The sequence below is a fragment of the Aptenodytes patagonicus genome, chromosome Z, assembly GCF_965638725.1.
Source record: "Aptenodytes patagonicus chromosome Z, bAptPat1.pri.cur, whole genome shotgun sequence".
In the NCBI taxonomy this organism is placed as follows: domain Eukaryota; kingdom Metazoa; phylum Chordata; class Aves; order Sphenisciformes; family Spheniscidae; genus Aptenodytes; species Aptenodytes patagonicus.
In genome coordinates, this window is record NC_134982.1 from 87,831,847 (window position 1) to 87,856,613 (window position 24,767).

At 34.2% G+C, this 24,767-nt stretch overlaps 1 protein-coding gene across 3 annotated transcripts in view; it reads right to left on the minus strand.

Moving 5' to 3' along the window:
- Nucleotides 1-24,767, minus strand: part of KIAA0825 (KIAA0825 ortholog) — a 267,900-nt gene that overhangs the window by 132,614 nt on the left and 110,519 nt on the right. For all 3 annotated transcript variants that reach the window (XM_076361837.1, XM_076361838.1, XM_076361839.1), the window contains 4 exons: nucleotides 21,818-22,008; nucleotides 19,457-19,639; nucleotides 12,474-12,584; nucleotides 7,173-7,312 (listed from right to left, as the gene is read on the minus strand). In XM_076361837.1, coding sequence (XP_076217952.1) covers nucleotides 7,173-7,312; nucleotides 12,474-12,584; nucleotides 19,457-19,639; nucleotides 21,818-22,008 — 625 coding nt within the window. The remainder of the gene's footprint in view (nucleotides 1-7,172; nucleotides 7,313-12,473; nucleotides 12,585-19,456; nucleotides 19,640-21,817; nucleotides 22,009-24,767) is intronic.

The following is a 24,767-nucleotide window of genomic DNA, read 5'->3' on the forward strand; positions in this document are numbered from 1 at the left end:
GTTCAAAAAGTAAAAGCCAGAGGTATTCAAATTGTGAGATGAAAATTTGAATTGAACTTTGATTATATTACTGTAAGTATTTTTTTTAAATTAATGTAACCAAATTCTAGGGAGGAGGGTTTGCTGAGATTTTAAATACTATGTAAACCATCTTTGCAGAACATGATATGAAATTGCTTTATTTAAAGGGGCTTATGACTTGAAATTGAGCCTAAATTTGCTTTATGATCGTGCCACATGGAAAGTTTGAGTCACAACTTATTAATAACTTTTCTGATTATCTTAGTGCTACCAATGAATCTAGATAAATGGAAAGAAGTATAAAAGAATTCTGTAGGGGGTTATACATATATCTTCTTATAACTAGTATATAATATAAGTCTTAAGCAAAGATCTTCAGGAATCCACTGGGAAACCATTTTGAGGCTAAACATAACAAAACATGTAAGCTTTCATCAGCTCTTTCTTCTTTTACCCTCAAGTAAATGTTGCCCTTGTTGTAAGAATATCTGACCCTTCAAAGCTCAGGTTGAAATGAGTTTTCTGACTGATAAACTGGCATAGATCTTAGAATCACAGAATAATTTGGGTTGGAAGGGACCTTAAAGGATAATGTCAGTTGGTTGAAAGGTTTAGCTAGTTGATCAGTATAGCTGGTTAAATATTATGAATTAGGAGTCTACAGAAAGATATGTAGATTTCTCTTGCCTTAGAATTTTTCTTCAACGTTTATTAGCTCACCTGTCATAACATTAAATATTCATCTTAGTTTGAACTCCAATGCAGTCTTCTTGTTAATCATCACATAAGAACAGTATTTATATGATAGGCATCATACTTATTGCCCACTGATTCTTCCCTCTATGTATTTCTCTTTTTTCCACTCACTGCATTTGTATATCAAAAGCTAATCTGTGAAGGGAATCTAAAGCTCCTATAGGTAGCTCAAAGGAGATGCTTCTTTTTCATTTTAGCAGGACTCATATCCGTACATAAAAATGGCTATATACTTATCTTAGGTACCTGTTAAAGAAAACCTGCTATTTGTTATTTCCATATAGCATAATGTTCCATATGCACAGAGGATGCCCAAATATACAAAAATATTAATATTATTAATAAATATCTTTATAAAAAATATGTATCTAGTGAATAACAGCTATGCCCTAATCAGTCACAATGAATCATTCTTCCTATGACAAAATAATGCACTTAACCTCCTGGGAGTATACAGTACCATGTATTTTAAAAACATATCTTCAGAGAGGCAGACTTACAAGCATAATTTATCCATATTTCTTTCTTACTGATAGAAAATACCTCCCAGTGACTTGCTGACATTATCACACTCATCCAGCTCTTATCTGCTACTGGTTTAGCCATGAAATGAATCTTACTGAATTTAGAAAATCTTCTGTTATTGACTCTAGACTTCTCCTTCCCTAGTGAATCCTTACAAGACAGACAAGCTATAAACAGTTATGCTGTCTTCTTTGACCAAAAGAGGTAGTCAAAATTCAAATTTATACATGCTGTTTCATTTAGGAAGAGAAACTGAAGATGGAGCAACTTATTTCTGATACACTTCTTTTATTTGCAAAAGCATAAAACTTCTGCTTTCTTTATAGTTTAAATCACAGCAGCTGATGAGGATATAAAGAATGCAAAAAGGATATATATTATTTGTTTATGGAACCAAATCTTTCAGCAGGCACTCTGCACTACTTGCTTCTTTGCACTATATTCTCAGTGCTGCTTCTGTCACTGGCATTTTTTCTATTCTTTTTCTGTATCTGTTCTGGTAGATCATTTTACTTGTCTCTCATAGAGTTGCTCCTCTTCAATGCAATCACTCTCCAGTCAGTCTTGACAGCTAGACTCTATTGTGACTTTGAATATGACTTCATTTTGGCAGAAGTCTATTATTTTAGTTTTTAATTACAAAAAGAAATTTTAGATCATATTACTTCTATCCTAAATGAAATGCAGATCTTAACCCTACCCATTTCAATTTAGTAAAACCCAAATAATAATATCCCCATTATCAGCTGCTACCTATGAATGCAATGGATCCTAAATTTGTGACAACTAAAAAGCTCAATACAAGACAAAAAGTTAACAAACTTTATATCATCTGCCCATAAATTATTAACATATCAGCAAACTACTTCTGTGCCTACACATTTATACATCACCAATCCCATAGTATTTTACTCTCATTCCACTCCCTATAGAATTTTTTCTCCCTAAACATTTTATTTTCAACTATCTGAGAAGAAGCTTCCATTAATGAATCTCTGGGTTAATGGCTTCTGCGAAATCTCTCTTACCCGTGTCAAATAGAAGAAAATCATTACTATCAGAATACCTCCAGCACTGATTTTATGGGAAAGTATGCTGAAATTGTGGCACTCTGATAGCCAAAATTTGATGACCCAATATTGAATTTAGTCCCATGGTAACATTACCTCCTTTGTCCATGTATTGGGATCAATACTGAACAGGTTACCCTCTTAAAATGTATTCAGTCTAGAGCTCTACTGTAGCAAGAAGTTCCTACCAGAAATGACTAGGTCTTTGAAAAGCTTATGACCATATATCACAGTCACAGAGACTACCACAGATGTATCACAGAGACTATCTTCACACTTTGTCAAGACAAGGTATGTGATTTTCAGAAGGGCTCTACTACAGTCCAAATGGAAATTCCTATTCAATATTTCAGAAACTCCATGAAATCTGTTTACTGTTTTCTTTAGCTTATCACTGGAAAGTCATCAAAAGGAATAGAATATCTGATTAAGGTCCCTTTTCTATTGATCTTCCAGCTAGAAGTACATCATGCCACTAAACCCTTCTACCATTTTACCGTATCCAGTAAGTTTACTGGTCAGATAGATATTTTGAGGAGATGCCACTTTTAAAATAATTTTCTAATCTTTTGTTGTTAGGCTACCATGACATAGTTTGCTATCATGAAGAAGCTAAGAAAACTTTCAGGTGTTCTGGATTCTGTACTCACAAGCCTCATCCTGGATGATCCACAAATATCTGTAGGAGAGCGCTATCTCTGCACAAACATATACATTCCTCTAAGAGACTTACTTGTGCTCTCCTAATGAAGACAGTGTTGCAGATTAACCCCCAAGTTTTGTCAAAAAACCTGCAAGACTATGGTTGCCCAAAATTGTGTGCGGTTGAACCATGAGACTAGCACAGTTGCTAGTTTTTCCAGTTGCTTGGTAGACTGTGTCTCAGGATTATGAAATCCAAGGAGTTATTACAAGGAAGTACAAAAATAATGGCCTTCAAGTAGTTGAAATAAATGTTTTAAATTGTTATACAGATTTAGCCAATGCCAGGATTTTAATGGAGATGGTAATTTATTTAAGGAATGTACATTTTCTTTTGCAATAACTCACTACTGTCACTAAAAGTTCAGTCTGATTCCTTAGTGAGGTCAGTTGGTAAAGTTACCACCTTTCACTGTTCTTTTAGGGTAACTTAGAAAAAATCAGTGCTATTTACCTTTAAATGCCTAAAATCTAATTAATTTAATTAAATTTAATTAAAATTTAATTAGTGCTTAAATTTTAGCTTAAAATGCCACATTACACATTGTGGCAGTTAAAGAGCTGCTTCACAAGGGGCAAAGAATTGGAGTGGGGAAAAAAAACCTTTCCATTCTACAAATATATTTTCAAGTCATTTCCCTTGCTAGAAATGGGTTTACAAAAGCACAGCCTTAGAAAACTCTTCATATCTATTAGCGTCTAGGGAGTTGGCTGATACTGCACCACAGAGTTTTATTTTCTCAGTGGAAATCCTCTCTTCCCCACCACGCTTATATGTGCAAGGTAAATTCTCTCTTTTTGAAGCAACTCATATTTCTTTGGGTCCAATTTCAGATTTGCAGCCTTAAACTTATCACAGAATATTTGCAAATGTTACTATCAGTTCTTATGTCAAAGTTTTAGTGGGGACCAGGATATCATCTACGTTTAACTGTACAGGCTACACAATACCCGTTTCCATTAGTCTCTCAAATATGCATAGTGCAAGCCAAAAACACTAGGTGAAACTGCCAATGGCCTTGTCCTGCTGTGAAAGCAGTTTTCTTCCAGTTTATCTCCATGTGCTAGTATTCACTTTGAAGTTATGTGTAGAAAACGAAATTAAATCTCTGTAACAACTGGAGTCTCATGTATTCATTGTAATGAGTAAGATTTTTTTTTAAAAGGAATACATTGCTTTTTCTATTGTACATCATTAACTTGGTGCTACCATCTCTTGTTCTTAAACAAAAGTATGTATGAGGCCCAAGGACTGATTGAAGGCCTCGGATGTGCCTTGTTGACGATTTCTCAGTGACCTCTTTCTTATCTGCTATTGGTAAATGGTGAGGTGTCTGTTGACTAGTATATTGGTATTAATCCTGTGTTGGGCCAGTAATTCAACAAAGCTATTGCTTTTTGCTTTATTATGCAAAGACTAACTCCTGGTTCCTGGAAATAAAGACTCTCAAATGAGAAGTCACAGCCTCTTCTGCTGGCATGCTGTGCATTTAGAGCAAGTCTAGCAGAAATTCTCAGAGTTCACTTTCACCCTTCCCGTTTTCATATCACCATCTGCTGGATTCAATAACCCATATTATGCAAGCACCACTTTCTTTATTCCTCTATTATTTGTTGCTTGTCAAAATAATACATTTCTGTTTCATATCCATGGGTGATAAAGCAATTCTGGTAAAAAATTCTGGCAAGAAAATTGCTAAACAGTTTGTTTTGTCAGAAAATTAACACAGTACCAGCTACCTTCATTATTTCTCTCCACAAAGGCACAGCAAAGGCCCTAGACCCTTCACTCACTCAAGAACATGTCTTAGAAGAAATTTTCTGAATGTTGGACCTATAGAAAACAACTCTGGGATTATATTACACTGTAATTAACTGTAATTCAATACACCTGGGTTATTTAGACTTGTAGTTTAAGTTACAGAGGTCCAATATGCAAATCCAATTTTTCAACTATTTTTTCAAAGGTGTCTTTTACCCAGTGGCCATAATCACTGGAGAGTTTTGGGTATCCTGATTTATTGCCTTTAGTATTTTTGACGTGATAACTTTGTATTTGAGGGGCGTTTTACTTTCATATATCATATTGCACAAAAGATGACAAAAGTCCACATCTTGTCACCTCCCTGTCAAGATAGCTTATAGTTACATACATGGAGTTTCAATAGCTTCAACAAATACGATAACCTTCTTATAATATTTAGCAACACTAAATCATGCATACATGCATTCCCCCAAAATACTCTTTCTACTGAGACAATTTTGCCAGTCCCAACAGTACTCCCTACTATGACGGGGAATATACATTATTTCTGACCCTCACCATGGTACAACCATATGAGAACAATGGGAGTGCAATTAAATTTAATGTGCTTGTGTGACACCTACTGTAAGTATCCCAAAGTATTGCTACAATACAAAAAAATGTTATCATTACCTAAAAACATCTACATATAAGCACCTCTTTATACAGAATTTTTGCCTTCTGGCCTGGTTTTTAAAGGGAAAAGGAAAGACTGAGCGTAAAATAAAGTAAAATGTGAGAAGGCTTTTCCTATTCAAAAAATTCTTACCATCTAGTTAAATACCAGGGAGTTTTGTTATCACTAGGGCAAATCACTCAAAAATTATGGTATACTTAGCTTCTTATCTGTTTTCATGCATAATATTACACATTGCAAAATCTTCCTGTTGATGAGTACGTAATTCTGTAAGCCTTTTATCCTACTGAACAGAAGAATCCAAAACTGTCATTGCTAGTACTAAGTAGTACTAGTATAGCTTATTAGTCCAAGTTTCCTTGTACTAATACATAACAGCTCACATAATAAAAAAGTTTTAGCTTATATAGCATCAGAAAGCTGATGTATAGAAGAAGGAATAAAGAATACAATCATTTTATCATTAGATAATTAACCCTATTGAAATTAATTTAGAAGATATTGATCATCACAGGTTTCATCTTTATCTAAACTGAAAGTTTATTCATACCAATATTGTAATTACATTAATAAAGTCTGTGTAAATAGCACATTTTCTAATTCAAAGTAGCATATATTTCCCTGAAGATCAAGAGGTTGGTCAGTCAATAGATTAATACATTCTGTCACTTAATACCTGTGATAATTTAAGCAGCTAGTAAAATTCAATACTGGATAACAGTAGGGTTAGAATATGATCCTGATCAAACATTTGTCAGTCTTTGTAAAAGATGACAGGTATTTGAATAGGCAAGTGGATGCAGTGCAGCTCTCAATAAAATGCATGACAGAAGTGGAAGCAATGTTGTACCCTTGACAAATGTTAGACCACTTTAAAATGACAGAACTAAATTACGTTATATCTACTATTATGTGGACCTAATAGTTTTTTTGCTAAGTAGGGAGAATTCTTTTGCTAAAGAAATATAGAAACTGAGACTCTCATTCACTATTACTGCAAAATTATGTCAAACAGGTGATTATACCATTAGCTTTTCAACAATCTGATCATTTGATCCAAAAGCTATTAAAAGGAAAGATGTGATAAAGTCAGTTGCTTCAAACACAGTATTAGCAGAATGAAAAGAAAACCTTGTAGAACCATTCTTTTATTTGTTCTACTTTCATAATGGTATTAATCAGAGTATTAACATGAGGAAGCATGTAAATGTACTTCTAGAATGCCTACAGTGCCAAACGTATAATAACTTAAACAAAACCTCTAAGAAGCTTTTCACTGTTGAAACATAATTTTGAAAGTGATCTTTCAGACTACTAAACCACACTTTTAAAAATTTGTGTAAAGCAGTTGTGTATCAAAGCTCTGTAAAGTTCAAATTCATTTTGACTCCTTTGCATTTACGATAGCAGCCTATTTTATCAAATTGTAGTCTGCTTTGAAACTATGAATACTCAGATTGACTGCAAAACATTCTCATTAAAAAAGCGATGATTTTTTCTTTCTTTTACCTATTCAAGAAGTGTCCTTCTGACAACTGAATGGCTACTGATACCCCCCGAAAATGGCTGACAGCCTTCCTTTGGTATTTAAGTAGTTAAAAATGAATTTGTGTTTCTGACCGATATTCTTATAAGGATTGACAGTATAAATACTTACTTGAACTTCTCAGTAAAACTTTCACTAAGAGACAATCATGATGTAGCAATGTTTCCAAAAGCAAGTTCAAATTACAGTATGGCTGGGATAAGAGCAGTTTCAGCTGACCCTGGGCTGCCATTTCTCTGGCTGATGGAGTCCTTTCAAAATGTAAGATAAAGACAGAATAATGTAGTTAATTTATCTATGAAATTAATATCCTTAAAGTGCAGATGTAATGCTAACTCCCTCAAATGTCAATTCCTCCCAGATTACTCTGAAAATGCTTTCATGCTTGCTTACTTTAAGGCAGCTCAGGGAAGGAATTACATTTAATCTCAACTAGCTAAAAGCAAATTAACATTTGGTAGTCTGCCAAAGTTATAACTGATACAAAGCAACTTCACTTATCTCTTTCATGGAACTATGTTTGCCTTGTTCTACCAGGCAAAAAGGATTTTTTTTGGTGCTTGAATATATTTAAGGCTATTATTCTTTATTTCACTATTGCATTTATTGTTTAGTAAGAGCTCTGAAGTGTCCTTGATGAAGTATATGAGGATCTTAATTAAAAAAAAGAGAGAATGCTCAAAGGGGCTGCAAGATTCCACATTAGGTTGACCAATTATTACACATCCTGAAAAATCCACCTGAAATATTAGACTGGTTGGATAACTGCTTTGCCAGCAGGGAGAAGTGAGAAAGCGTAGTACAAATTCATTCGCTTTTAAGGAAATTGCAGTTTGTTTTCTGTTTGTGGTTTCCATGTTCTGCAAAAGTTTAGGTTTCCAAACAAAAATATTCCAGGGCTTCCTCTGAACTCAGCCAATGACCCAACACCAACCGTTGAACTCACATTGGAGCAATTAAATAAAAAAAAAAAAAAAAAAAAATCCTGTCCTGCAAGATGTTTATCACCCATTGTATTATTGTACTATTTTCTTCTTCTTGAAAAATGTTTAAGAAGAAAAATTTTCAAGAAGAAAAATTTTCCTTGAAAGCTTAATTTTTCATTCTTTTGAAGATTTTAAAATTAAATTTCAACGGATGTTTAGCCATTGTATTTATTCATTTTGGCTATAAGTTTATACAACAATAGTTGCTAACATTGAAAGTTTATGCACCGCATATGTAAGCTTTTATGCACATAAATTTTACATGCACCGGTGTAAAAACTACATATGCACTGATGCATTAACTATGCAGGCATAAACATTATCTGCCAGTACACGCATAACACCTTCAGCATCAGTTCAAGCCTTCTTCATCAGGAGCTACATTATCCTGTCAGACTAGAGAATTTATATGCCTCTGCACATATGCTTCATGTGCCATTTACACACAACTATCGGGACAGAACTAAAATGGGTTCATGTGGCTGTTCTAACGGAGGGGAACTTCTCATTTACGTTGCACACTTCTATGACCATCTGACTCAGCCAAGTGTGCCACTGCCCAACTCTGCTTGTATGCATACATGAGAAAAAACAGAGATGACTGTGCAAAAACTTTGCTGTTCAGTCAAGGTTGTAGACAATATACCTGATACAAACCTACAACGCCTGGAAATGAAAATGCCAGCTGATACACTCCTTTAGTTTAGTCCCTCATATGTATACAAGTTTCCATTACCAGAAAAGCAGTATGCCACATATCTTGCAGGGCAACCTTGAAGTAACCTAAGGACACCAAGCTTCTGTAACCCCATTTCCCAGCAGGACCTTTACATCACACTATTATGTCAAAACCTCACAGTTAATACTGTAAAAGTCATTTTAGTAAAGGAGGATTTTATACACCTCAGCCTTTGAGATTTTAACAGTAAAGCAAATACCTATGACTTGATAAGCAATGTACGTGCCATGAAAACTTATGAACAGCTTTTGTGATTTTCATCTGGTACATTATATATAATTGTTGAGAACATAGCACTGGCTCAACAATTGTATTTTTGCATATAAGCACATACTGGATTCTAATCATATTTATCAAAAATATATACATTTAAATCTTGATAGGACTTGCAGCCAAAATAACTTTTCCATATTTAAAACACATATTGCATTCAAATTTTCAACATTAGGGCTCTGCATTCTTAATGTTATTATCTTAATTTCTGTATATTCAAGATTAGTTTTATATATATAAACTCTAACACGTTAAGAACTAATTTGTAGTTAGTAATTAAAGTTGAAAGTAAAACAATTACTATATTCACACTAGAATTAGTGCTGTGGCTGAGAGCAAACTCAACGCTTCACTAATTCAGTTAAAATATATGGGCCAGTTTCATTTTGTTTCTCCCTTGAATGCCACGTTATCATATCTAATAAGGTCACTCATTGCCTTTGAACTATAAGGAAAGGAACAAGTTTGGTCAATTAGATTTATGAAGGATAATATTTTAAATGACTTTAGAAATAAATGCCATTTTTAGAATATTTGAGTTGAAATAAAACTTGTCTGTCATTGACCAGATGGGAAGTTATCGTGTTGTAATATACACCAGTTCTTGGCTCTTTAAGCCTCTTGCAAATTGAAATGTACAATGGTGTGACTCACTTGGAGGAAAAATAAAATATAGCAGACATTCCCTACAGCCATGAAGCTAGCACCAATAAATGCACTGAGAAGTTTTGTAACGTGCATATGGAGAGGCATATGTTCTCCCATCCTTGTAGCTCAGTACTAGTGAAAATAAGACTAGCCTCATAAAAAGTGACAAAAGGTGAAGTACATATAAATATCACACATATAAATGTTCAGTTTTGTATGGTAAAAGAAAAAAAACAGAACTCTGATTTGCAAATGGTATGATTATAAACCCCAAATGAAGCAAAGAATGAATCACAATTACCACTAAAGGAACTGTAATATAAATTATCAGTAATTATTTAGTTTGATAACCAACTATGTTATTTTGGTTAGTATCCGAGATAGAAAAAAAGAAAACCTCAAATGATAAGTTCAAAATTTTATAAGGCAAATACACATTAACACTAATTCATGTTAATATCATTGACAAAGACGTTGAAGTCAAATCGATAAAAGAAAACAGACTGTAGCGATTTTTAGGCATGAAAAATGAATAGTGAAATTGGAAACAAAATAATTTCAGGAACTAGCAAAACTTTCTCTTGAAATATCAAGCTTAGGAAGAGCAAATACTTAATAGGTACATTTATGCCAGGTTAGAGTCTTCAGTTAAAAATTAGGTGGCCACAGCTGGGAGGTGTACAATGGCCTGTGCTTCCAATTTTGTTACGGACAGTGAATATATATTTTTATTAGATGTAAGAAGTAAAAACATAAAACAATCCAGGAAGAATTAGGATGCTCTAAAAAATAGTTTTTGGCAATACTTAAACATAATGTGTCTTGTTAATACTCTAAATGCAATATTTCAAGAAAGAAAAGCTTCCATGACATAAATACACAGTGTAACAAAATCAGAACACCTCAGAATATGTCCCTCAAACTACTTCATTACACTCAGGGTCTTTCACTGTCTTTGCTGAGCAGCTGAAAGGCGTGTTGTTAAAAGAAAACATTAAATATTTTACCAACATAGTTCACTCGTTATCACCAGGACAGTACACATGGCTTTATATATATGGACCGTCCTCACACAGGTACACTAACTATATCTTCTGAGAAGTGTGCTTTCTTTTGGACTCCTCATTTTCCCATTTGGTGGTCAAGAAAATGTATATTTTCTCACCTTTCATCCAGGGAAAATATGTAAATGCTGGATAGCTCTGGAATAGTTTTCTGCTATTTATTCAAGACAAATCTGTCCTAAATAGCATCTGTAAAATCTTAAATCCACCTCAAAAAAGAGAATTATGTCAGACTGAAACGGTACCAGAATTTCCTTTACATACTTTTACAGAGCAGAGGGTACTCACGCTTGTGAAGTCATCTTCCAAAACTCGTAATTCACAGTATAATTTAAATTTTGAGTACTGGTCTTGGGTTAGGGCATCAAAAAGCTTATCGTCTTTTCTACAATGAGTCCTTAATGATGCATAAATTTTCCCAGAAATAGAGTAGATCCCTCTTTAAGTGATCATGCAGTCATTCCCTCTCCTATATCCCCCCTTCTCCTCTCCCTTCTCTCCACCCATGCATAACTTATAAAACCACTGACAAATTTCCTTGAAGGTCGATTGAGAGGTAAAAACATATGATATTTCAAGCTTTAGAAAAACTTAAATTACTATTTCAAGCAGAGAAGAGGACACATTCTGTATTCAACAGTTATTCACTCTGTTTGGCATTTTGGTTAGCCCACCATACAACTTTGACTCAGTCACAGCATCTATTGCCTCTGGTTCAGCAGGTATCAGAGGCACCAGGGAAGGAGATAACAGTACTGCTGACATATAGTTAGGCGTGAAGGCTATGGAGAGAAATCAGCATGTTTTGTGTAGTGTGGGCCAAAATCACAGGGAAGATACTGTGATGTACAAGGTACAAGATACTGTGTGTCCAAGGTAAGAGGTAATAAATCCACAGCACACTGGTCTTCAATAGGTCACCATAGGTCACCACTCATATGATAACGTATTCCTCCAAAATATAAAAATACTTTCTCAGAAAACAATAACAACTCACAAAAGCAGCTTTTCATGAAAATGGAGAGTGAAAATCTCTCAGGAAATAACTTTTGAAGAGGAGGAGGAGGTGAAGGGGTTAGGAAAGGATCTACACTGGTGTGGGAGTGCTTCAGGTTCAAAATTAGAAAGGGAATGACAGCACAGCTGGTAGCATATGTCTCATATGTAACTTGTCATTATATGCAGTGACACAGAAAAAGAAATTAAGCTTTTGCCTCTAATCATGCAGTAATCTCCCAAAAAATCAACTACGATCAAGCACCATATTTTTCAATGAGTTATTTATATATCAAACCTTTTTTTTAACCAGCAATCATAAACAGAGGCATACATTCTTTATCTCCCCTTTAGTTATAAGTCTTTCAAAACAGCAACTGTGCTGAACTACATTATTGTCAAGAGTTATATACTCTTTAATTAAAGCAAGAAAATCTTACAGATAATTCAAATATTAAACATAATGAATATACTAGCAAAAAGCTACACAGCACACTGCTTTCAGCGTGACCTTTCTTACAGACTCTTAAAGTTTAAAGATTAAGGAAATCTGCAATGAATTAAAAAAAATGCTTCTATGGTTTTTTTAATCAGAGTATTAATTTGACTTTTATTCAGATATACTCTTTTCAAAATGTTGTAACAGCATTTGATTAATGTTGACTATCTGGTGATTCTTTTACAACAATCAACTTTTGATACTCACTTCAGTAAGGAAGAACAGGATGATGGTATGCAAAATAACCAGTGTAATGGATGATAAAAGACTTTTGAAAAATCTTGAGGAAGGTGTTCATCACAATTGTTCAAAAATGTCCTGAAAAAAACCAAATACTTCTGAATTACATGGAAGACTGAAAATCCCTTTGGATCACTAGTACTAAATATATACAAATAAGAGACAGAAAATCCCTTAAGATAAATAGTACTAATATATGTATGCACACACATAATTGCAAATTTATTTATCTTATATACTGTTAAAAATGTCATTCTATATCTTACTTACTTTCACTCTTTGAAACTTCGTATCTAGCACTGTTAGTACTGTCAAAGCAATTTTCTTCATATTTTTACTCCTATATAGCACGTTTTCAACCTATGTTTGAAAATGCATTGAATAAGCAAATTGCTCTTCAGTCATTCATTTCTATAGCTCTTTTCTTTCTGCATAATACATGCATCATATTACCAATACTTTTATCATAATCATAAGTAAATATCTTTTGAAATTGTAATGGTTCTCTTTTGAATAAGATGCAAGTACATACAGACTTTGGATTAAACTGGACAAAAATTTGAACCAGAAGCTTTGGACCTTCACTGGCTTGTGAGAAATAGAATACTGGTTGAAAAAAAAAGCTGTTTTCAAATATAAGGACTGGTGAAGAATTAGATAAGCTAGTTTTACGTCATTTCTGCATTACTTTTCTTACCCAAAGGATGTGAGAGGCAAAAATGAGATGTGTCCAATCCTCTGATACTAAAAATTAACTATTTGCATTAATTAATGATATTATATGATTATAAATATATATAATTATAAGAACAGGATTATAGAATTTAATATTTAGCTTTAATTTTTATTTAATAATAAATAATAATAAATGTATTAGTATTTGTACAATTCTGTAGCAACCACTAGGATGCAATAATGTTTAACAGGAATGGCTGCCCCTTGGCCTCTTCCCTTTTTACTCTCATTTACACTGAATACAATTCCAACAGAGAGGATGTAGTCTGTTACATCCATCCTCCATTAACCATAATCAATTATCACTTCTTTTGCACCTTACTTTTCAACTTACTTGGCTGTGAACTTTCCTTCTCTGAAGCTTGTTTCTTTATGTATCATGGTTGGGATTTTCTAAGTTACATAAAGAAGGTAACTACCCTTAAAAACGCCATTTCTACAGAACTCATTTATGGTATATTTGCTTTACCTTCTGGAGTGATTCGATGTCATTCCCACTTTTGAGTCAGTACTCTTTCTATTGCAGTAAAAGTAGAGGGACATTTAAAAATACCTCAGGAAAAGATACGAGGACTTTCTCAGGACAAGAGAATCTTTTCACAAGACATAAAAAAAGCCACTGCCAGGACATGGAAACAGTGAAAGTGAATCTAAACACTTAAAACTGGAGACAGAATGGAAACCCATTGCAGCAGAGCCTTCAGGAACTCCTAACCTAAAAGGTAAAATCACCTCTTTCTTATAGGGTACTTTGTCACCATGGCATTTGTATTTTGTCATCAAAACACGGTATTTGTGTTTTGTCATTTAATTATTTAAAATTACTTTTTAACTTTTTCACAGCTGCATATAAATAATTTAGAAGTGTATAGTGTATAAGTAATATATAAGTGTCTATAAGGTCACTCTCTGCCTATAAGACCCCAGATGAAAGAAGAGAGAGAATTACACTTGTTCAACAAGAAAGACAGGTGTATAGCTTCTGAACTTCTCCAAAAGATAGGGTGATTTATTTGGAAATTAATTTTACTAATCAAACAATATTAGTAGGAAGAATTTACTACAGATGTCAAAATGCTCTTAAGTATGCAGTATCTGAGCAGAAGGATTAGCAGACTGAATTTGTGCTCTTTGTGAATTCATGAAAACCTGAAGATTAAAAATAAAGCTGAGATTGTAATAGAGATAAAGGGAGAGCTTAAACTAGAAAATAATTCTTTTAAAGACTAATTTCAACATTGTGAGAAAATTAAAGAAAAAAAATCTTATTGTCTCTCATCCTCTGAAATATTTTTCTTAATATAGCAAAACACAGAGCCAACTTCCTACAAGAAAGCATGATAGATAGTGTTTGGGTAGTAATCTAATAAAAAAAGACCACATCTTGTCTAGTGTTTGATAGTGTTTGAACTGTTCGAGAGACTTCTGGGCTAAAGCAGCTTGTTAAGTATGGTTTCTTAGCTGTCTCCTAAGGACAAGCACAGGGCAGACTTTTGAGCTCTGAGGCTTATAACAAAACCTCTATACAAATTTTTAAACTGAGATGGAGATAATCTGAGGGCTTTAAAGATTGTTTAAATATTAGAATAACTTCAAATACTATAAAAAATCAAGTGTCTAATGATAATACAATAATTCTGGTGCCAGCATTTCTCAGTGTCCACTGCTGGCTATGCAATTCTTGCCAGGAAAACCCAACTCTGTGCCAAACAGTTTAATTCAACTACTCTTCTGACAGAAGTATAATAATAGCTAGTAGGAAATTTGTTTTGACTACAAGTTATGTTAAAGCAGCTGCCTATAGTCTCAAAGCAGTGGATAGCATCTGTGAAAGTATTTAATACCACAGCAAGATTCCAAGTTACAGTAGTTTTATTCTGCAGTAGAGTATGACAAGGTGAGAATTGATCTCGTAAGCCTCAGTGCAGGTGTGAAAAAATGAGATGCCAACAAGATGCATCCTAATGGTATTTCCTTGTAGACTTCAAAGGATTTAGCTCTGTATAAGGAATAAACATGACTAAAAAGCAACTTCATGAAGTATAACTCATATATTAAAATTAAGAGACATATTTTCCATTTTTAAAATTGAATGACAGATATTTTTACCCAATAGACAGCAATTTTACAAATAGAATCTCTAAATTCTTCTCTCAGCATTCAAGTCATTGACCTGATTTCTTGTTGAGAAAGTAAGATATAATAATTCATAGTATGAAATCACAAAAAGGTGCATCCACCTTACTCTTTATGATCTTCCCTAACAGAAAGATTGTCATCTCCTGCTCAGTAAGGAATACAGAAAAAAGCACAAGAATAGATCTGCTCCAACTTGAGCACCCTCAACCTGGTGCAGAAGACAGTCTCTACTCTGAAGTCATAAATGGGTCTGTTGTACTGCACATGGCCAGCCTACTTCTCCTGGATAATTTCATTTTGTAAAAAATAATGAATGAAGAACAGCATTGGATTCTCCTATGAAATCCACAAGCAACATTGAAACTGCTAAATCCACTGCACAAAACCCAGCTACTTGAACTGAGTAACTGACAACAACCTTGTCAGTGAGTAAGACTATGATGACTAGAAATTCCGAGGGATGAAAATCCTCTTTTTTCAGAGGTTTGGGCCAGCAGCAAGAAAATAGCAACACCTGGTAGCTTTGGGAGCATATACTGGAGACTGCTGTTGTTCAACAGTTTCCTCAATAACCCGGACAAAAGTGGACAGACAGAACACACATTTAGGACATTTACAGGTGACACTAAACAGGGGGAAGTGAGCACAATAGTTAACACAACAAACTAGAGTGCTAAGTCATGGATGACTGGGCCAACAGAGACTCACAAAGTTCACTGAGGTAAAGTGCAACTTTATCTTATAATAAATTATAATATTATAATTATAATAGATTTATAATAAGCTAGGCTGGGAACTGACTGACTGAGTACCAACCCTACCCAACCCCAAGCCTGGGATTTATGGCCAGTAGGGTGTTTCATATGAGACAACAGTGTATTCTCACTAGAAACAATGCAAACCACACACTGGGCTGCATTAGGAGGAGTATGGCAAGCAAACTAAAGATAGTGATTCACTTCATCTACTTGGCAACAGTTAAGCCTTACCGAATATTTTGTCCACGTGTTGGGCCTACAGCTCAAGGAGGATGTGAGGAAACCGGAAAGGACGAGGCTGCGTCATCTATGCCAAGAGGTTGAGGGATCTAGGCTCCTTTACTCTGGTGAAGAGGTGGCTAAAGGGTCGAGTCATCTAATGGCAGCCTACAACTACCCAAAGAGTAATTACAAAGACAACACTGACAAACTTTCTCAGTGGGGGCTGGTGCGATACAGCAAGCCACAGCCAGCAGCTTTGAAGGTTCACACTAGATATTAGGCAATACTTTGCACTAAGGCAGTGCAGCCGTGGAACAGGTTTCCCGGAGAGGTTGCAAAATCTTGGTTCCTGGAGGTTTACATGGGTCAGCTAACACAGTCATGTCTGACTACTCTTGGTGATTGTCCTGCTTTGAGCACGAGGTTGGACTAAATTACCCCCAGCAGTCCTTTCCAACCAACATTTCTATTATGCTAAAGTTACTTCAGGAAGGCCAGAGAAGAGTGGAGGAAAACGAAGCACAGAAAAATGAGTGAGTATTAAAAACTGATAACCCAAGATTCATAGGTGAATTTAGGACTGGGTCTAAGTAGCCTTGTCATACAGAAACGAAACTCTAAGTGAGAGCAGAATGCACAACATTTGATCACAAAATTAGGAAGAAGAAAGCACATGCCAGAATCACTATATATGAAGTTAAGGATATTACTGATTTTTCAGCACCCCTACTATTCTGTTGCATTTCAACAACATAATAAAGGATCTTGAATAATTTCAATTCCCTGGAGCATCTCTAGTAAGTTGGAAATGAGCCAGTCCTATTATTAGACAACTCCTGGAAAACAATGTTCTGTCATCACTGCTTTTCTGATTACATAAAACTTTCCTGAGCAGTCTAAAGATTAATTTAAACCTAGCCCCTGCAGGGAAATCTTCTAGTATCAAAAGAGAGCATGATAGATTTAAAAGAAAAATCTTTATTTCACTTCCAGCTAATTTTACCAAAGTTTTGAAAGATATAGAGCCAAGCTAACAGATGGAAATTTTGATTATACAGCTGTAATTGTAAAGAGAACTGATGAAGGATTAGTATTCCTTTAAAATCACGCATAACTTCTAAATTTGTTATTGATAGATTCTTAACATGATGAATTATGCACAACTCAGTAAATAATGGCCCTAGAAATTCAACATAAAATTCAGTATATGAAAGTGTTTCCAACTGGATATAGTCATTCAAGAAGCTATCTTGGTAAATCTGGTTTTTTTTGTATTCTGGACACCGGGTTAGGTTACCTGACAACTATTGGCTGTAATGAAACATACAATAGAGAAGAACTGTTTTGATAACGGAGTCTCACAGGTTTTGAAAATAAAAGTTCTGAATACACAGTTCATAAAAAATATCCCAACAAAACCATGCATCATCTCTCTAGCAAAGTTTTTTAGTGTTAATACTATTTTCGTTAACTATGTAACAAAATATGACATTTTTTGTATTCTTAAACAAAGCTGCCAGATTTTGGTTATGATTTGCAGAGTACTTTGTAGTAAATTAAAAGAGCTGCTACATCCTGCACATGTCAAGTTTTTGATCTCTAGAAAAGCAAATTAGGATACTGAAATTTATATGCCTAAATATGAAACCTATATGACCAAGTTGTTAATCTGTAGCATTTTACATAAAATACAAAATATGCTGCCTCACTCTCTCCATTGGCACTTTGTTCTGAAACTCAGTGAGTTCTCAAGTTAGCACACATTTTTTATCATTCCAGGTAAGATAAATCTGTAAACAACATGGATTAGTGGAGGAGACTAGAATAGCTAAAAGGAACAGACTATACTACATATTTCTTTTGGTCCATCGTTCTAAGGGCTTTCATAAAGGAAGGGTGAAATGTCAGAATTGACAGCAGAAGCAGTTACAGCTACCGCAATGTCCATTCCTGCCTCCATTACTATTGCCACAGCAGGACTACCTAATCTGTTCATGAGTCACCTTCTTAACTGCTGTTTTTTCATCAGCCTGCATTGTATAAGATCAAACATCCAGTTACAATCCACTTTTGCATGTCCCTCAGAGCCCACAAACATTAAAATGAGGCCACACATGACAAAAACTATTCAGTTAAAGAAGCTTAAATGCAGGAGGTCTCTACCCTCTTCTTTGTATCACTAGTATTACCTAGAATATTCTTAGTTAGAATAATAAAATAAAAGCCAGTTGAATAGGATTTGGCTTTCTTAGTTTTGGGTTTTGTTGTGGTTTTTTTTTAATTTGTGATCTCACTTTGTATTGTCTCTTACACCAAATTCACAGCAGAATTTTTAGCATGAAAAAGCAATGAAAGACTCAGACCCAATTTCAGTGCAAGTAATGTGTCCTCTTGTTTACAGCTGTGACTTGTGAAGACATAATTTTATAAAGATGGGCATTCTATACTCTTTCTCTTTTAAAATACATTCAATATTTGTTGAAGCATACTGGTCATGTAACCAGATGATGATTTCAGTAAATAATCTTTAAATTCCAGTACTTACAGAATTATTACAGGATGACAGCAGAACATTCTAATTTATCTGGAAGCTGAAGGTAGATAAATCTGAACTAGTAAGAAGATGAAATTTTTTCAATTGTTTGAGTGACAAGTCCTTGAAAACCTTACCAAAGGCTTTGGTACAATAGTAGTAAATGTTTTTAGACCAATAAGAATGTGTTTCTAACAAAATGTGTCCTAACTGAAAAATAAATTGCAAATTTGGGACAGTAATTATTAATGAAATTCTACTGTTTGCGTTATGGAAGAAATCAAACCAGGCATTCACTATGGTCTATGTTATCACCAGACAAAAAAATGTGCAGTATTGGAGTTTGATCCAAATCTACTAAAATCCCAGCAGATATAATTGGGCTTTAGGTAAGATCATAAAGATAATTTCAAGACCAAATCGAGAAATAGTCAAAGTTTATCAAAATGTGTCAACACTATGCATTTCATTTGTATTTCAACACAATTATTCACCTTGTAGATCTATCCATGTAAGCTCAAGAACCAATTTTATCTCAGACTGAATGTTTCTTTCATACTCACTTATACAAATTCTTCAGTGGTGAAGTTAAAATAGCCAGCACAGAGAGCAGACTATTGCAGTGGCTATGTATTTTATAGACCTTGAGATCTGTGTCTTCACGTGGATTCAGAAACTCCTGTACAGAGCTGCAAACTGACCAGAGCATATCTGCAGTGGACATCAAAATTGCTGCAATATCAATTCTGTAGGGAAAAAAAAGTGAAAATAACATTACTTAGGACATCAGGATAGTGGTAAATTTCAGTTAAATAGAGCTTTCCTCTGACAACATAAAATACCTAAATCATAGCACGGACTTCAAATTTCATCTTCCATAAGTGGTGTAGGAATTCTGAATCCACTACACTGTAAAAATTCAGTGCTTCCACCAAAAAGTTGTTACTGAAACTAGTCAAAAGAAGACTTAAAAAATATGGAAATTTTCTCTTCCAAAGGACAGTGCCACTAGACAGGAACAATTTACCTTCTAAACTACAACTAAATAAAATTAAATTTAATTTTCTTCATGATAAAGTATAATTAGACTGTACATACTATTTTCAAATGCTGCTGGAGCAAAAAAGTAATGACAAGTGAACTAAATCTTCAATTTGCAAAACTTTAACTGCCAGGCAACATATTATGATGTGGAACGTTTCTGAGTCAGTAATCTCTTGCCTCTTGATATTGGTTGGCAGAGCATCATGGGTCATTGGCCTAAACAATAGCAAGAACCCAAACTACAACAACATAATCTCACAAAACCATGCTGACATACAACAGATGGGAAACAGATGGATAACACAAAATATATGGCAGGCATTAAGTTCGACTGAAAAAAGTACCTAAGTACCTAAAAGCCAATGGATGCATATGTGATCATCTGCGTTTTTAAGGATCATCTCATTTTTGGAAGATCTAGGCAAACACACATGAACAGACATTTGTCTGTATTACAGATCAGCTCTCTAAAATTTCAAGAATCACTGGGAGAAAAGATCTCCCCCCAAGTACAGTATTATTAAAAAAAATATGTAAAACCTCTGTGATAAAAATATATTGAATTATATTAATTAAAAATTGTTTTTTTAATTTGTGCATGACTGGATAATTTAATTCACTTAGTGACAAATTCCAGAATCACCTTATTAAATATAACAGCTTCTCTACAAAACGACAATGTAAAAAGTTCTTTCTTGTTCAGTATTTTTAAGGCAAATTCATATAGAATTGACTAATACTACATTTAAGAAATATTGTATCAATACATATTCTTCGTATTTCAGGGTATTTTTTTTCCCAGGAAATTTCCAGGAAAGTTTCCAGGAAACCTCTCTGTACCTAAAGATATAGAAGGGCCTAATCACGATAAATTAGTGCAGGAATAGAGCATACAAATAGGTATTTTGATACATAGAATAAAACTTTGGTTTTTTTCCCACCTATTCCAAGAATGTGAACTTGTGCAAGTTACTTAAGCTTCCATGACACTGTTCCTTTTCATAATAAAACTTACAATGACAGCACATAACTCTTAGCTCACACAGAACATATCTCTGCTGTCTCTTATCTCCTACAAATGACAAGCTCTTAAATTTTTAACTCGCATGGCCACCATGGACTATATCACTTTCAAAATCTAAAAAGAGGAACATATTCATATAGGAAAGATATATAGCAAAGGGGCAGGATGAGAAATAAACCAATTTCTTCAGTCAAACAAGACACTGGATAAGAAAGGGAAAGGACAGAGGTAGGGTAAGCGTCTACCTGGAGACACCTGCTTTAGTATTTCTTAAAGAGACCCTCCTGTCTGGCAAAACATAAGAATCCCAACAAGAAGAACTTCCAGCTTCATGTTTCCTAAAATGAGAGGAGAAGGAACAGCCTCTTCCTCCTCTCTCCTTCTGCAACACTGGCTTCATTCTGGCAAATCTTGTGATGTGACCTCGTAGCTCTTTCACTCGAAAAGTCTGAAGAAAACCCAAATTTTATTAGAACACATGGAGTTTTCTTCATGAATCAATGGCTTGATTTCTAATCTTGATACTGCCAATTCTGCCCACATTTTTGGTTGCACCACTATTCCTCAATGCACTGTTCATCATGAGGCTTTCAAAGCAGTCAAGCAGTTTATGGAACAATTTCACCACGAGTTCAAAAGAGGTCTTTGATTCTGCCCGGTTTAGTATATGACTGCCAAATATACTTAAATATACAAAACATATTGAACTAAAATGAACATCAAAATACATAAATTGTGTCTATCCCCTCTGCTGTGTTCATTAACGTTTAAATTTGAATCAAAGCAGTGCATAACAGAAAACTAAGACTTACTTAGTTTATCCATTGAAAGAGTGCATTAAATATACAACCATTACCTGATTTGTGGTGTTCTCCTGTAACTGGGGCAGGCCTGACAATATCTGGAGGACAGCATAGCCAAAGATTGCTCCAGTACATCTGTAAGAATCCCCTGGGCTGTCTTGGGAGGTAGAATAGTCCATAGATCATGATGAAGAGCACAGCAGAAATAATGCCACATCTGGACAGAGAATGAGCATCTTTCCCCCTAGCAAAACCACCAAACATTAAATAATAAAAACACACCTTCCAAAATGTCAATTTAGTTCCTGTAAGTCTAATTAATTCAATCTGAAAGGAAATAGCTGAAGAGTTTCAGGCACATGATGACCAAAAAATGGTCCTTGACAAGATGTGAAACATCTTTATTAGCAAGGAAACACATGTTCCATTTCAGTTATAAAACTAGAGTTCTGCCACAAAACCAAACCACAGCATTTGACCTCTTATATCCTTAATTAACCTATTCTCAAAACTCATAGTGTTATAAGTCTAGTCTAAAAACATATACAGTATTCTGTACTCACTAGAATAGTCAGATGAATTTAATATAACAGTTTCTTTGTCCTCAAAAGAAAATAATTATTTAAATTACTTAAGCATATGTATTTCCCCAGGTTCATAATTGCCACACATAACCATGATTACGAAACTTTGGTTATATATAATGGATATGCAGTAAGAGCAGAAAAAAATAAAAACTGAACAATTAAACTGATAATAAGAGATGTCCAGAATTTTTTAAGATATTTTTTCATTTTATAATGGTAACTCATTGAAACTAAATATTTTCTGGGAAGGAATCAGCATTGGTATTAATATTTCATTGTCTGTACAGAACCACCCCAATAAGACACAGAGATAAATACAGAGGAGTTAAAATCACAGTGGTTAATTCATAATGCCTCTAAGAAGTACCTAGTTCAACTCACATTTAAATGTTTCAACTAATACCTATTCAGAAAATAGCATTATGATGAACCTGTATCAGAACAAAGACTTGAATCTTCACTTCCCACATTCCAATGGAGTTGAGAAATATTTTAAGAATTTGTTGACATTTTAGTATTATCAGAAATATAAAACAACCCCATGATTTTTAAAACACTGTAAGAGTTTGATAGGCATTCTCTAATAATAATAAGCCAAAATAATCCGGCTTCTTTATAAACACACCACATTAGCAGATTATTGGAACTTGTCATTATTCAGTATTTCTCTGCCATAATATTTGAAGTCTATTTTATATTAAAATGTGGTAAATTATTACAAAGAACAAAAGTACCAAACTTGTGACGACTGCTCTAGTCATTAATTTTATGATTGGCATAGGCATCTCTAAAATCTCATTTAGAAAAAAAAGAGAAAAACAAATCATTAAGACACCCAAATTTCCAAGTTTCACTAATGCAGAAGAGAAAAATGTAATACAGATAAGTTTCAAAAGAAAATTATATGCCTAATTTTCTTTGTACATAGAAGCATGGACACCTTATAACTGTTTTAAGCATATTTCAACAGGCAAACCAAAAAAAATCACTCTGTTATTTTGAGCAATAAAGCACTTGACAAGTGTTTCCACACAGGTAAAATAGGATTGTATTATATTGACCAAAAATGGATATAATAGAATAATGGACATATTAAAATAACTTCCTATTTTTCTTATATGAAATAAAATTACAGTATTATTGCATGCTATACTGAAACATCATCATAAGAAAGTACAAGTTTACTTCATAACTCATAACATAACTTAATAACTTTGCATAACTCAAACATTAATACATTTCTATACATCTGGGTTTCTTAGATGTATTACCATGACTACTTTTGAGGTACATTCCAGTAGAACTTATCCAGAAATAAACCCCTAACCCTACCTTACAGACATTTTACTAACATTTCCCTTTCTTTGCAAAAACATTTCAACTGTTACAGAATAAATTTACCAGGTAAAAAATAATTAGTTTGAATGCCTAATGCAAGCTAATCTATTTTGGTCAGATCTTTAATTTACAAAAATAAATTAAAAAATTCTCAAAAACCATGCAGACTTAACAACCAGAAATATAAATCTAAATTGACTTTCTAATGTAGGGCATTTATTTTTTTAAGTAACTGAATGTTGGCGAGTTTTACTTTTTAACTATGTAATGATGAACACAAATTGCTTCATTTTCTCTGCTTTATTTAATTTAAAGCAGTAAATCGAATAATACCCCGTTTCTAACATTGTACCTCCACTGCAGAAGCAACAGTTTCACTGAAGATTTAAATGAGACTCATTCCCCTTTTCTGACCTGTTTTTCTATTTGTTGCCATTTCTAGACAATTCTACTGGTAAACATCTGCTATTTTCGCAGGCTTCGTATAACACAAACAGATGTGAGCTTTTATTTAGCTTATATATCAGGAAACAAGCAGCTGCACTTTATTATATAAGCCACTCAATATTATCTTTGAACAGACAATTCTTTATTCTTTGACTATTAGAAAACATAAGTTCCCAAAGCTACAGCAGATGTCTGCTACACTAAAAGCTCCATTTGAAAACGTAATCTGGAGGGCTGGCCCAGTGGCACAGTGGGTGTTCAGTGCACTCTACCAGTGAGATCATGAACCCAGAGAATTTCACTCCCTGGCAGCTTAGACTCTGAGTGCTGAATGGGAACTGCGCTCTTAGAGCTCAGCTCAGATCTCACATTACCACAGATTCGCTACTTGTATCTCACAAAATCTCTGCTTAACTTTCCCAAAAGATACTAAAAGCTTTCCGTGATCTCACAGTGATTATGATCTCTGTGTCTACCCTCCAGTCATAATTGGTCTTTTGGCTCTTCTTTTAATTTGAGTTACCAGTATTGGATTAGATGTACGTCAGAGGGAGGATGGATGAGCAGGTATTGAAATAGGTTATGAAAGTCCAAAAATATTTAAAAATACATTATTTTTATTTTAGCAATG